Source organism: Ictidomys tridecemlineatus, chromosome 1 (assembly GCF_052094955.1).
Source record: "Ictidomys tridecemlineatus isolate mIctTri1 chromosome 1, mIctTri1.hap1, whole genome shotgun sequence".
Taxonomy (NCBI): domain Eukaryota; kingdom Metazoa; phylum Chordata; class Mammalia; order Rodentia; family Sciuridae; genus Ictidomys; species Ictidomys tridecemlineatus.
Window position 1 is genome coordinate 73,334,364 of NC_135477.1, and position 16,064 is coordinate 73,350,427.

At 36.5% G+C, this 16,064-nt stretch overlaps 1 protein-coding gene across 5 annotated transcripts in view; it reads left to right on the forward strand.

Annotated features, from left to right (window-relative positions):
• Positions 1-16,064, forward strand: part of Ercc6 (ERCC excision repair 6, chromatin remodeling factor) — an 81,661-nt gene that overhangs the window by 22,409 nt on the left and 43,188 nt on the right. For all 5 annotated transcript variants that reach the window (XM_005339066.5, XM_040271886.2, XM_040271887.2 and 2 more), the window contains 2 exons: positions 9,361-9,489; positions 14,177-14,335. In XM_005339066.5, coding sequence (XP_005339123.2) covers positions 9,361-9,489; positions 14,177-14,335 — 288 coding nt within the window. The remainder of the gene's footprint in view (positions 1-9,360; positions 9,490-14,176; positions 14,336-16,064) is intronic.

Consider the following 16,064-nt stretch of genomic DNA (forward strand, 5'->3'; position numbering starts at 1 on the left):
TCACATCATGTGTGGGTCATTCGGTTTAGTCCTCACAGGCCCTAGGAGATAGGAACCTGATCCCTGAGAGTGATGTCATTTAGCCAAGGTAAGATTAGTGGAGGATACTTGGGAAGGAGTGTGAAGGTGGAAGTGATCCAGCATCTGGTCTGCTGCAGTGGACTCAGATGAGCATTGCTGCAGGAACTGGTTTCTCTCCTAACTTGGTGGGACCAGCTCTCAACTGTCCAGAGACCTTGCTGAAGGCCATGTTTGCAGAACCTCTGCTCCATCTCCATTTTGTTGTCTCTATGGAGCCTCTTTCTCTTCCTTTTGCCAAGAGCCCATTTTTACTGGGAGTGTTCCCTGTCTGCCTTTTGGTTGGATCCTTGATTGCACTGGGTAAGCATTCAGCAATTTTATGCCCCACTTAAGCAGAAACCAAATTGATTTGCTTGTATGTTTTGTTTTAAAGCCCAAATTACTTGATCTCTGAAAAATCTGAGTTTAGTGAAAGTTTAATCTAGATTTGATCCAGAAGCCTAAATACAGTGACTTAAAGATTGTTTTTATCTATTTCCAGGAGTTTGTTTCTTTTTAAAAAATAAGCCAGTGTTCTTTTTTATTTTCTTCTTCTAGGAATCTGTATTTTAAAGAGAAAAGAAAAAGTTACTCCCTTAAGGATGTTTTCTTAGAGAGCACTTTGACTTCTTTTAAATGACAAAGCTGAGACACAAATGAAGACTAATTCTGCTTCCTGCTCCGTGCACACCTTTCATTCTCAGCTCTGGGCATAATTGTCTGCATCAGTCTTAATTTACTCTGTGAGATCTGGACTCCTAACTGAGGGTATTTCATCTGCTCAGATGTGCCAATTAAGTCCACCCAGATAGACCATAAAAAGGCAGATAAGAAAAGTAAAACACTGAGTATCTCAATTTAGCAAATTAGACTAATCTGTAAGGAATTCTTAGCTGTCTGAAGTAGAAAACCTATTGCACTACAAAAATGCAAACTATATTAAATACCCAGCTTGGTGCCTGAATATATTTTTAAAAATCAAATTGTACTCATTGTGCTGCTGTTGTAGAATTTCTTTCATGGAGATTGCAATAAGTGGAGAATGATTCTGAGGTTGAAATTTCACTCCATATTAAGAATAGTTTAACTCTGTGGTGTGTAGTTTTTTCTTTCCCATCAGTATAGATTTAAACTGCTCTAGGCTCAGTGACCTTTGTAACACAAAAACAATATAAAGGCAGAGCAGTAAGGACAATTTTGAATTTTAAGCACCTCAGTGTGTGCTTAAATTTTATTGAAGTTTTGGAGGAGGCATGTTCATTTACTAATAAGTGATCCAAGCCTGCTCATATTTGACAATCCCCATCAATAGGTGTACCTTGTCCCTTTTTTATAGGTTGGTATAGGCAGTGTATATGTCGATTTGTCTGGTATTAATGCGTCTCATGTGATGGTTCAGTCGAGATTGTCTGTGATCAAAAGAATTGCTATGCTGCCATTGCTTTTACTTGAAAAAGTTTGCTGGTGTCCAGTGAAGAGTGAATTTTGACTTAAACTTGCTCAGTGCTGAGGCAGGAAGGGATCATGTTATTGTACAAAGATGAAGGCAGTTTTTTTGCCCCTAGTGCTCATATTTTTTAAAGATAAAATTTGAATCAAGAGTTTAAAATTTGGTTTGCCCTTATATAATTGTTTTCCTTATGTGAGAAAAGGGAAGTTCTATGGAGTGTTTTTTTTTTTTTTTTTGGTACTGGGGATTGAACCTGGGGCACTTAACCACTGAGCCATATCCCCAGTTCTTTTGTATTTTGAGACAGGGGCTCATGAAATTGCTTAGGGCGCTAGCTTTGAATTTGCCATACACCTTCTTCAGCTTCCTGAGTAGCTCCAATTATAGGTGTTCACCACCACACCAGCTTCTGTGGAGTTTTTTGAGACTATATTATGTCATAGAGAGGACAGATTCTAGAGTCTGATTATCTGGGCAGAAGGCTTCATCACTGTCTTATTGGTAATCTTTGGCAGTTACCTTCATGTTTCCTAGTCTGCCTTTCTTTAGCTGTAAAATAAAAAAGAATAACAATAGTAATAATAGAGTATCTGCCCCATTGGATTGTAAGGACGAAATGAATTAATAAATGTGAAATACTTAAATCAGTGCTTATCACATGGTGAAATCACTGTCAGCCATTATCACCTATATTTGTTTTTTGACTCTGAATTTACAAATATATACACATGTACAATCTCAGAACAAAATTTGTCCAGAACTAGCCAACTTTACTTGAGGTGACAGTATATTCGTATGGGTTGGAACTCACGGGCTGTGGGATCATAAAATGGCAACGGTGATAATACCAAGGGTGATAGAACTACAAAGATAATGCTCACTAACTCTTTTTTTTTTTTTTTAAGAGAGAGGTGGGAGAGAGAGAGAGAGAGAGAATTTTTTTTTTTAAAGAGAGGGAGAGAGAGAGAGAGAATTTTTAATATTTATTTTTTCGGTTTTCGGCGGACACAACATCTTTGTTTGTATGTGGTGCTGAGGATCGAACCCGGGCCGCACGCATGCCAGGCAAGCGTGCTACTGCTTGAGCCACATCCCCAGTCCGAGAGAGAATTTTTTTTTTATATTTATTTTTTAGTTCTTGGCGGACATAACATCTTTGTTTGTATGTGGTGCTGAGGCGAGCGTGCCACCACTTGAGCCACATCCCCAGCCCCGCTCACTAACTCTTAACTATTCGTATTTTCACATGCCACTAGCTGAAACAGGACAAAGATTCCACAAGCCAGTAAGATGCTTGAAAAGAGAGTCTGTGTGAGCCACAAAGAAGTGCTCATAAACATTGAGGTATATGAAAAGGAGATCTCTTTTCCAAGTAAAAGACAGTTTACAATTGGTACTATCTAGTGTGTATAACCAAATTATTAGCTGTTACACAATTAATTTTATTGGTGTTATGCTTTTTGTACCTTTCACACATTTTTGTTAATGTGATTAAGGCTTACTTTTTTACAAAAACAGTATCAATAGTTGTCTTATTTCTCCTTTGAACACACTAGGGGGCACTAGACTTCTTTCCAGGGGACACTGAAACTTAACTGTCTCTTTACTTTTGAGGGCAGCATAAGTAAAGATGGCACTGTGGGTCCTCACAGTTATGTTCTATGGCAGATGTGCCAGAGCCTTCCCTTGGGAGTTTTCTTGTTTCTTCTCCTGGGACTCAATTTCCAGACTTCTTGTAATTCTAGATGCATAGATGGCATGACCACAATGTTCTGTTCACCTTGACTGGCCAGTGTGGGGTTGGGTAGCTTAGGGGCTGAACTTAAATCCTGCCTGCCCAAAGTTACAGAAGGTGTTTTGACATTAGTTACTTTTAATTCACATTAACGTGCAATTAATTAAAATTTTTTGATTTCACTTTTTTTTGTGAATGTTGTGTAATCTGCCAAATATTTCAAGATAGCTTCTGATATTTGTGTAGCTTCCCAAATGTATTGTACATATACTACCTCACTTAGTCCTTAGAAGACCCTGTATTTGGCTCATTGTGATCAAGAAGACAAATGCAGCAGTGGTGAGTAACATTTTCTAAAGTTTGGATCTCCCTTTCTCAGGTGAAGCCCTGTAATACAGCTGTCTGCCTACATCTTGTTTTCATTTTTTTGTAGTTAGCATCAATCTGTGTTTATTATTGGGTTCTGCTCTAGTGGCCACCATTGGAATCTGATGGGGGCCTTAGGAGGTAGAACATCCTGTGGAAATGATACACTCACTTTGTTTTCTTTGTTTCTGTGACTGATAATAAGTCTTTAGTAAAGACAGATGAATATGGGAACAACAAAAGCATTATTTCCTTCTTAGGAATGTACACACAATTTAGGACTAGTTAAACTCCTTTTCCTATCCTAAGAAGAATTCTTTGGTAAGCAGTTGAATCTTTTGACCAGCCTTTTTTACTTGTCCTGAGGAAGCTTGGACCAAACTTGGAGTTTTTGATTTCTTTCCATTGGCTTGGGTACAGAAACCAGTCAGTCTTGTTACAAAGTGGACCCACTGGTGGACCCAAAAAGTGGAGCTCAGGTTTGAAAATATGTTAAACAATTTTCATTTCACTTATTTTATTTTTAATTATTTTAAAAAATGAGTTTTCCCTCTTTTTTAAATATGTATTTTTTAGATGTAGATGGATACAACACAATGCCTTTATTTTTATGTGGTGCTGAGGATCGAACCCGGGTCCCGCCCATGCTAGGCGAGCGTTCTACTGCTGAGCCACAATCGCAGCCCAAGAGTTTTCCCTCTTTTCCTTTTTCTTTCTATCCATCTCTCTTTTTCTTTTTTGTTTGTTTTTGGTTACAAGATTCTAAATTAAGAATTTCTTTCTCTTTGCAGTCACTCTCTTCCAGGGGTCATTCTTTATCATAGATTGTAACCATGTTTATTCAGTAGATAGAGTTAGGTGTAGGACATCAGAAGTCACACATGTAGAAGAAGCAGAAGATGAGCAGGAGGTAGTCTCTAAATAAGATGAAACGGGAAGTTTCTAGAACCATTTCTGATGACTTACTTTGACAGTTTTCAAGCCATGCCCCTCTGTCTGCTTGTCTTTTATCTGTAGCTCAATTCTGAACTTAATAATTTGGCATTTATTGAGTGTTTGCCATGAGGAGAGCATTGTGCTAGTCTCTCAGAATATAAAAATGCCAAAGTCAGTCTCTGTCTTAAGACTAAAGGGAGACCAGATGCGGATTTCACAATATGCTAATACTTGGTGGGAGTTATAAAGGGGACTTGGAAGAGAGGATGTTAATTCTGCCTGGTCAGGGATCATTGACTTGGATCAGAGGTGCCGCTCTGGGTAGGGATTTGAAAGGTTCAAAAGATGGGTGGATATGCATGTTGATTATGGTACTAGATATGCAGGTGGACAGAGTTGAGGAAGCCACATACAATACATGGCATAATGGTGGCTAGCCATGTTTTTATACTTATGTGAACATTCTTGAATGCTGGAAATTCTAAAATAAATTAACTTTAGATGGTGGCAACTTCCTCTTGGGTATATTCTTAGGGTTCCATTGATGAGAGACCCATCATTTTACACTGGTTCCGATGCAGTTGAACTAGTTTTAGACTGAGGTGCATCTACAGGTCATTGTTGCAGGATTAGCCCTAGACCCTGCAACCTGGACCAGGGTCTCATTCCTGCTCAAATGTGGACAAGCCAGGGAGTGTTTTCTGGGCCTGCATCTGATTGGAATTGTAAGTTTATGTTTATTACTGGCTTCTTTTCTAAGTGGCTGCCAGTGGAGTTGATAGCGGGCTGAACATGGCAGCCATGCAAGGAGTTAGAAACCCTGCCAGGGAACACCAGGCCCACTTCGTTTTATGTGGCTGCAGCTGTGACTATTACATGTGTGGATTTTTTTAAATGAGAGGATAGAGAACTTGAAAAAGTTATTTCTTTTCTAAAAAGGTAAGTATTGGATAATTTACTGCCCCCTTCTGCTTTCTCTCAGTTAGCTGGTGTATTTATTGAAGTAACAGAATTTAGACATTTTGGAGCCATTCCTAATGGTCTGGATTCCAGCTCACTTAGGCATAGATCTTGACTTTGACCTGCCCCTAGCCCCATTTCAAGTTACTCTGTGTCTGCATCTGCCTTTGTTACAGCATATAGTAACCTACCATACTTCATGACAGCAAATTGTTACAAATTTATGGAAATTTTTAAAAATTTATTTTTGGAGCTGGGGATTGAACCCAGGTTCTTGTACATGTAGAGCTAAGCATGTACTCAACCACTGAGCCACATCGTCAGCCCATGGCAAGATTTTTTAAGTACCATAGTCTTCTGAAGGGCAAATATCCCCGTATATATAGTGATCACATTCATAATAATTTACTGAACATCCCATTTGATGTTATCCTAGTTTTAATTCAAATATGCATGTCCTATTAAACATTTGTGGTGCATTGCGTTGTCGTGTGCATATTTTGTTGCATTGTCTATTGCCTGTTTCTTTCTCTATGTGAATGTGGTAATAGTGCCAGCTGCAGGGTTATAGTGAGGATTTTAGCAAGTTTAAGTAAGTGAACGTAGTACCATTTTAATTGATTAAGCTCTTCTTATATTTTAGGCTTTGTTTTGAGTCTTTGCATGTGACACCTAGTTTAACCCTCCCCAAACTCAGTGAAGTAGGTAGTGGTGGTCTCCCCATCATAGGATGGAGGAAGCGTAGGTGCTAATATGATTGGTCGACTTGGTGAGAGTTAATGAGCTAATAGCAGCAGAATTTGATTCTAGCCAATGTCCACCTAGACTTTTGTGGGCCTGTGCTTTTGCATGTCTAGCCTATAATGCATATTCATAGCACTGCTTCCTCTTATGGTCAGATAGCTTGCTGAGCTCAAGGCTTCAGGACAACCTGGTTAATAAGCTGAAGAGGGCATCTTTAAGATACTTGATAGCATCGAGGGTGGGGAAAACTTCTCTATGTCTGTATTCAGGTGATGTGAGCTCCACCTCTCCCTGGTGTACCACATTCTGTATAGCCCTCTTTTTGGCCAGCACCTTGCTGCATCACTTCTATGGGCATGCCTTAGATGGTCAGCTCTAAGCCACACGAGGAAGCAAGGAAGCGTTGCTGTAGCTAACAGAATCTTTTGCCTGAGCTACATATGCCTGAGATTCTATCAACCTGGTATTTTGTCTGTAACGTGTATGTGATTCTGCTGGGACAATTTGTCTTCACAATGCTACAGGTACTTATAGGTCATAATGATTTTTCCCCACCACCTTTACTCATCCTTTGGCCAAACTTAATAAATGTTCAGTGCTTTTTGTCTTTGTGAAGCGGAAGGCACTGGGTTGCAATCACTTCTGTGGTGGCTTATGTGGTTTCCTAGGTACTGAGTTCTGTGGTGACATGATGCCTGTATATTTTAGGAGGGTGAGAGAGAGGAAGGAGTAGAAGGTGAAACCTTGTCAGTGCAGAATGATGTGGTGGGAAATTTAACAGCCACAAAGATTTACTGGTTAAGTCCAAGGAAATAGCTGTCATCTGTCAGTGAAGTTTAATACATGATACTCTGGTGTGGAAATTTGAATGCTGTTATTGTCTCAAACTTCTCTAAAGCCAGTATCTTCTGTGTTTTCATTTCTCTTCCTGTAAATTCATCTTTGAGAAATTGCAAAATGAAGTCTTTTTAAGTGGCTTTGATAGTTTTTGCGATTTTTTCAATTTCACATCATCCACAAATTTTCTAAATACAAGTATTTTTTGTTATGCAGATATTTGGTACTGAATTGATAGTAAGGTTGGGTACTGAGGAATTATCTCATTATCTGAAACTGTTTGATTGCTAAATTTCAGAGAATGAGTAGCAAGAATTTTGATATGTGCACCAGGAAAAAAATACGTGTGTCTTTTTAGTTTCTAAGTTCTGATATTAAGGGTTTCATAGCCTCGGCATTATTGGCATGTGAGACCAGATAACTTTTAATTGGCAAAGGTGAGGAGCCTGTGAGTTGTAGGATGTTTATCTGGACACCACCTGCAGGATGTCCCCCTAGTCATCTCACACTTACAATAACCAAGTGTATCAGATTATCTCTGAGGGTAAAAGGGCAAAATTGCCCCCTTGAAAACCATTGCACTTAACTAATTTATAAATAACACGAAACTCAAAAGAATTGCAAAGACTGTCATAACTACTTAGAGATACTTCAGTTTGTCAATTGCATGGAAATAATTTTTTTTTTTTTTTTGGTACTGGGGATTGAACCCAGGAGCACTTAACCATTGAGCCACATCTTTAACTCTTTTTTATATTTTACTAGAGACAGGCTCTCACTGAGTTGCTTAGGGCCTTGCTAAGTTGCTGAGGCTGGCTTTCGACTCAAGATCATCCTTCCTCAACCTCCTGAGCTGCTGGGATTATAGGCAGGCGCCACCGTGCCTGGCCAGAAATAATTTTTAAGGAAAAAAAATACTAATAAAAGAAAGGGAGAGATTACCTTTAAAAGTTAAGTACATTAAGTTTTTTATATGAAAAGAACATCATATATTAAACCTTATGATTGTATGATAACTATTTCCCTAGACTTGGTCATATCCTGCCTCTTCCATTTGCTGTTCTCAAAATTAACAATAGTGCTTCATTGATCTTATTTCTAAGTTCTCTTACTACCCTGTAGTGCAGTTTCAGATAACCAACTAGTTCTTTCTTATTGATGACAAGTAAATTTCAGCTAGCCCTTCTTTGTGTTATTTTAAAGAGTTGAAATTTTCAACCAGGGAAGAATTTATCAAAGGATGGATGTGCTTTGAGGTCTACCAGCAGCTCTCTGGATGGGAATGCCAATTTCTCTGGCAGTTGGCCTCCATGCTGGGTTTATAATGTGTCCTGGAAAACATTCCCTACCTCTCACTGGGCAGTATATAATCCTTTCAGTTCTCTCTTCCTTCCCTCAGACAGTCTCTATTTTTATTGCATAGTCAGTGGCAGATAAATGCCTTCTTTGTATGTTACTGTTCTCATCCCTTCCTGTGAGATTTTTTAGTTTGAAGGCATGTATTTGTATTGCTTTATTCCATTCCAACCATTTTCCAACATTCCAACAGAATGTCAGTTGCATGTATGCTGAAAAAATTAATTTATTTTAATGTGAATAGAATCTGAGGCTATTTACTGTGTTTTTTTAAAAAAACAATGTCAGAGTCCATTTTAGTTACATGAATGCAAATAATTTGTAATTTAGATTTTATTCAATGAACACATTTTTTTTCTGAGTGGTATAATTATCAGTCCTTTTTGTTGATGCTTCCACAAACTTCAGTTAAGTGAATTAGAGTATCTGATACAGCAGTTACGACTAAAAAGTTGTTGTATGTCCAAGATACTGTGTTGTTTTATGCTAATGACTATCATTTTTAGTACAGAAATAGTAATTATAAATAAATAAAATGTTGTTATACTGTATTGCTGTTTTGGAGATAATTTGTTATACTGAAATTTTTCTGAATCTTTTCTAGATCTAAGTTTACGTATTTTTAGAAATTTTCCCTTAGTGTATGCCAGAGAGGAGTGAGTAGCTTTGATAATGAAATGAGACCTTACAGGAATATTTCTAGGGCAGCTATAATACTTCAAATAAGAATCAAATTGAGAAGGCAGAAAAAGAGAATTATTTTCCATCTTTGACTATCAATAAAATAAGAGTAATGATGGCAGCAGAAACCGAAAATACTGTTCTAATTTGCCGTTTTTTTTCCAGCATGTGATGTAGAACTACCTATTTTTATATAACCAAAGTAATGGAAATGTAATTTTTATTTTCATAATAGGAGGTGGAATAAACTAAGACTGCAAGACAAAGAGAAACGTCTGAAACTTGAAGATGATTCTGAGGAAAGTGATGCCGAATTTGATGAAGGTTTCAAAGTGCCAGGCTTTCTGTTCAAAAAGCTCTTTAAGTATGTGCCATGTGTTTTGTCCTTTAAATTTGTCATTGAGCCATTGGGTACAAATTAATATTTTAGGAATTACACATTAGTTACCTGTAGGCCCTTAAGGTACTTGGCAGCAATTTATTGCAAATACAAACACTGTCAAATGAAATTTTAGCCACATGCTGTTCATTAAAATTAGATGATAATAAATTGACTAAAGTGCGCGTTGGGTATGTTTGTAAACTGATGAATCTATATAGACCTATCTCAGCAGACTAAAAGCAACATATTTAAAAACCTCTCCATTGAATTATTTTTTTGTTTTTAGTAATTTTAAGGAACCAAACCGCTAATTCTTACTTCAGACTAATTTTAAAAAGAGTTGTATACTAAAATCAATATCAAGAGTTGTATGTTAAAATCAAACCTCTGGAAGGGTCCCCCCCGCCCTTTTAACTTCTGTGTAGAAATAAAAAAATGTTCACATGATTTTCTGAGTGTCCTATATCATACCTAAGGGTATAATACGTTTGAGTTGACCAAATGTGCTTCTAAATATTTTATGTAGATGTCATTCTAATGTCAGAAGAGAAGACTTAGGCAACACCTCGAGGATTAAGTTGCTATTTGAGGCTGACTTGTTTCTTATGTAAAAGGGCTGAGTGTTAGGGAGGAACAACTACTGCCTGATAAGATGTACCCTTTGAGTCTATAGGCTGGGCATCTCCCATGATAAATGTAAATAGTAAGGAACATTTTCCATCTTCTCACTCCTAGGATTTACTTAACAAGATGCTTAGGAAGGCTTCTTAGCTGCATGCAGGAAATTAAACCATTAAATAGCTTCTTTCTCTCTTTTTCCTATCAATTCATAGTTGGTAGCAGGATGCAAATTTCTTTCTGTGAGATGATTAAGTTTGATGTCCTTTATAGATTCAGGCATCAGCCATGCCCTAAACTTGTGGAAAATGTCTGCTTAAAAGTAGCATGCTCTTTGGGCTGGGGTTGTGGTTCAGTGGTAGAGCGCTTACCTAAGCATGTGTGAAGCCCTGGGTTTAATCATCAGCACTACATAAAAATAAACAAACAAATAAGTAAAGGAGTTGTATCCAACTACAACTAAAATATATATATACAATATAGCATGTTCTTTATATTTCCTTTCAAAGAGTCCATGTATATACACATATACATACACACACACACACACACACACCCTCCATGTATACATGGGATATGTGTATTGGGCTGGGGATCGAATTCAGGGCTTCAGGCATACCAGGTGAGTCCTCTACCTCTGAGCTACATCCTCAATCCTTTATTATGGCTTTAATTTCTCTATGCAGAGTTGGGGGAGAGGTAAAGAGTAGTTATTTCATCTCACTACACTTAGAGCAAAGAGGAGTCCTTAGAATAGGCGAATTGGTACACTTGGGTGACCATAACTGAACAGAGAAGAATTGCAGGTAAAATTTGAATCTCTAGTAATTTCAGCAGAGAAGTCATTTCATAGCCTGGAGAGGTGGCTGCTTTGTTTATTGCTTCTCCCAAATGAAAACCAACCATGGGAAAGTAAATAAAGGCAACATTTAATGGTCACTCTTTCATTTTCTCTAAACCGATTGCTTATTAAGGAATAGTATGAGTGTTGTACTAGCAAAAGGAATACCCACATTATAGATTCGATTGATTTAACAAAGACAGGATGCTTCTGCATGTGTAGTAAGTGATTTGGCAAATAACCTGAGGAGTCGAGTTTGAATATGCATTTTTATACAAATGTCAGGTTTTCTAGCAAAGAAATTTCACAATTAATAGAATCAAACTTATGCTTACTAAGAATGTTTGTACTTACTAAGAGTCAATATTTTGACTATTAACCCTATTGTATTAAATATTGAATGCATGCTGTTTGTGTTTTTAATTAGTTTTAAACATACATTCTTAGAAAGTATTTTATTGTTTATCAAAACCAGAATTTTAAATATTTTATAAGTGTTTTAAAACTTCTGTTCCTGTTCTTCTACTGTATAAAAAGATTAATAGGAGTCTCCATTTTTCTTTTAAGATTAAGTTTTACCAGGCCAATTTAATTTTAAACTATAGATGTTTTTACTGTGCTCTGTGGAATTGAATTAACAGGGTCTATAGTTGTACACCAGGGAGTCAGAAGGTAGAGTTATCCACTTAAGTGCTGTTTTCTTCAAGATAATGTCTAACTTCTAAATTTTTGTTTTGAAAGTTTGCCCAGCAAATGCATTCATCTGTATAATTTAGCAGTCACATGACAAACTTGTATCTTTTGACCTTACTTTTAGCCAAACTAAAATGGTTTGAGTTAATATGGCAGTGCTAATATACACCAATTTTTGTGGTTATTTTGTGATGTTTGGTACTATGGAGATGGCAGAGTACAATATTTTGTTAATATTTTTAAATAGTTTATAAGAATCTTTACCTTCTTTAAAGAAAAATTTTCATGCTTTTCAAAGGCTTTGAAACTGGATTCTGTAATCTGTTTTCATCTCAACTGTGTAATTGTTTTATAGTATTTTACACTATTTATTATTTGAAAAGTAGAGCAATAAAACCATTCAGTACCTTTGCTGGAACCAGAGCCCAGGCCTCCTCACTCCTCACCCAGCATACACCCCTGCTGACCATAGTGCATGTGTGAGTGAATTTCCTTCAACTTCAAGGATCTACCTGTGCTGTGGGTGTAAATAAAGAACGAGCTACTCTGTACCATCTTTGTGCAATAGCCTATTGGAGATTTCCATGTGGAAATGTGACTTACAGATTTTTCCTGAAGTCGTTTCTTTAGTGCTACCCATCTTCTTGTAAACACATAATCATGCTGTTTGAGAGCTCTTGGAAATGCAGTTGGGGATGTGATAACAACCAGCACATTGCCTTTGAGGGTCATGTGGAATCCAGTGTCTAGCTCCCTCCCAGACTACTTCTGGGATACCATACTGATTACCATTCCTTATCAAAATTTCCCAGTTGCTGTTCTCCAGATTCTTCCCACTTAAATGTTTAGGCCCCAGATAAAGAGAGGTGTTGGCCCTGTGTTGGGTGGAGGTAGTATAGGTAGTACGCCAGTGGGGAGATTCTGATTCCTGCCCTGAGGAGCTGCTCCCATAGTACCTTAGTTAAGAGGAGGTCAGTTGGCTAAAATTCAGTGATTCTGGAAACTGGTTGAGTGTGACAAGTTACTTAACCACTCTGAGCCTTTGTTTCCTAATTAAAAATGTACTGATAACTGCCTCTATGCAGGTTATTTGTGATTCTGTGTCCAAACCACCAGGCCTAGTGCCTCCCCGGCAATAGACTAATTATTCTCTGTTTACATCCAACATATTTATAGAACATGTTCTTTCTGAATTAAATGATCTTATACACATACTAGACCATTATGTTTTGATTTTTAACCCTCTTCTCCAAAGTGCATATCCAGTGTGTATTTTATAATTAGAAAACTAAAGTAGTAAAGTTCTCAAAAGTTTTCGTTACATTGTAGGTAATGGTAACAGCTAGAGGAACACTTCTAGATTGATCTGCAGAATATGGGGGAAAGTTAATTACTGGAAAGAGGTTAAATAAAATCAGCTCAATAAGAACTGAGGTCTAAGTGAGATTTTAGGTAGACATACCAGATACCAAATAGTAAATATTGGGACAGTAAAACAACAAGAGTAATTGCCATCTTCTTCTAAGGTGGTAGCTCATTAGACTTGGTATCTTCTTTGGAAAAAAGTAGTTTTTATTTTAGATTTTTAAACATGTCATAAAATCTTCATATTATTGAGTGATGTTAAGTCTTTCATAAAAATGGTTTTGCATTATTCCTTTAAAAAAAAAACTTCAGTTTTGGATTTATAGACTGACTATTCCATTAGTCGAGATAAGAAAATACCAACTTCTATATTTTGTGTTTTTTGTTTTTTGAGAGGGATAGTGATATATTATTTCTCTTTGACCTGTTTTTTCTTATTTAAAATTTTAATAGCTCTAATCTTTTTGTCCTTATGATAGAATCCCTGAATCAATTTCTATTTTAAAATATTAAAAAGAACTTTAGTATTATTGAGTCTTTAAACTTTCTTTTTTGTATCTGCTAGTGGTACAGCAGAATCATCTGTTATGTACTAATTTTGAGAGCAACCCTATTATTCAGACTTGTTTATTGCCTTAAAATTTAATTTTTCCTAAAAAAAGATAATGTGATTATCAAGTTACTTGACAATTGTATGAGTTATAAATTGTGGTGTTATCTGTTTTGCTTTCTTAATGCTATTCAGATTGAAAAAACAAAGATTGCCTCATACAAAAAAGTATGAAACTTTTAGACTAAAAATATTTGGAATTTTTTTCCTAGAGAGTGAATAAAAGATAATAAGTTTATGCTTGTTTACTAAGCTACTCCTAATGTTGAAAAAGAAATGAAATAGTCCCTAATTACCCTATCTATCAGTTTAATTAGAAATGTGTTAATGTTCTGTAAAGAAAAATTTGTGATTTTATGCCTAGGTGATCAAAAATGTATGACCTTATAAATATAATACTCATGTAAAACACACATCCAGCCTCTTTCTCTGACTGGTACTAGAACCTAGCCAAATGATTAATTCATGAGTACTTTCTGTTATGATCCGTATTATCTACCATTTGCCGTTTTCTCTTTTCTTGTTGGTGTTTTTTGTTGTAGGTACCAGCAGACAGGTGTTAGGTGGCTGTGGGAATTGCACTGCCAGCAGGCAGGAGGAATTCTGGGAGATGAAATGGGATTGGGCAAGACCATCCAGATAATTGCCTTCTTGGCAGGTCTGAGCTACAGCAAGATCAGGACTCGTGGTTCAAATTACAGGCAAGTGCTCCTCTGCAGACTGTCAGTCTGTGGAGCTCAATTAATATTTCATCAGATGTATTGCTGTGGAGGAGGGTCTTGTGAATTATTGATGACATTTCAATTACAATATTCCTTTAATTCTTTTAGTGGGGGACATCAAAGGAAAAATTTTACGAGACAATGGAGCTGTAGGGCAGGAGAAATTAAACATGTAACACTTTTAATGAATTCCAGGCATTGATGCTTCATTTTGCAGATGAGCCCCACTAGATATTTTGGGTCAATACAATGTCTAAGGTTAGCTCCTGCAAATGGATTGTTTACAAACTCAATTATGTTAATATCAATAGTTTACACAATATGGAATTTTAAATTAGGCATAATACCTTTAGTTCCATTTATTAAATTTTACATTAAAATATTTGTTCTGGCAGAAGACCAGGTGAGCATTACAGTAAGCACAAAGTCTATTCATGGGGAAAGTTGGAGCTTTGAAGAAGCCATTCTCCCTAATTTCCTTTATAGTCAGTGCTTGTGATAGCATTTATAGAAAGCACTATTTTTCTTTTTGAATGAAGTTACTTGTCTACTCACTGTGCTCCCCTTGTGGCTCCCCTCCCAGTCTTTACGATTTCATATACATTCTAAGGCCAAGGCCAAAAAGACTGTGTAGATTTTAATTTTTATTGTCCTTAAAAATGTGAATAAACTTTAGTATTCTAAAATAATATGTATTTTATTGTTCAGTATGGTAGGACTGAAATACCTGATCTTGAAGTAAAGGACTTGAGTACATTTCCATATTTAAGTTGTAAATTGGCTTTATGGAAGTCTGTATTAGTAAAAATATTTCAGGTAAGTTATATAGGATGTTTAATCTTGAACCCAGATAATCCAAGAGCTCCTATGTTTTGGTAGACTTATCTAATGAGTGAGAGATGGTTGTGACCTAGGAATCTCAGGTATTCCCAACATATGATTTGGAAATGCCTTTAAAACAGTGTCTGTGTGTCTGAAATCAGCAATTGCAGAAAGTTACTGTCCTTCACTTCAGTGTGTCAGCAGAGAAATGTTTAGAGAGTCAAATACTGACTGTGAGCTATTGAGTAAAAACTGTTATTTTTAGTCTTCAGAGTTTGGCATTTTGCTTTTATTTCTTGTTCTTTCATTCAGTTAGCAGATCAGTATTTCTTTTGAGGAATGTTTGAAGTTTAAAAAAAAATTGGAAGTTCCCATTGTATTTTTATGGATGCAAGAGGAGGGAAAACATTTAGAGAGTTTTAAATGCTAAATATTTTGTCAATGTCATTTTAAGGAAGTTGTATTGAAGCAGAGGATTTTCTCAAATGTTAGAATTCTGTTATGTTTTGTCTGGAAATATGTAAAAAACATTTCAACCCAAGGGAAAAGTCAAAGTTGAATATGGGCATATAGGGTTTTCTTATTTATGACTGTGATTAGTTTGGCATTTAAAAAATGATTTTGTTTAAATAAGCCCCCCACATTTTTTTTGGTGGTGCTGGGAGTTGAACCCAGGGCCTTGTTCATGTAAGGCAAGCATTCTACCAACTGAGCTATGTCCCCAGCCCACAAATAAGTTCTTTGATTGTCCTCTCTGTTGGTTTTTTTGTTTTGTTTCTGTTGTTTAGGTAACTAGAATGTCTCAAGTTGCCCCAGATGGTTTGTAGGATTGTCTTTCCTTAAATGATTTTTGGGATTTTCTAATTTCCCACCTCTTTTCCTTCCC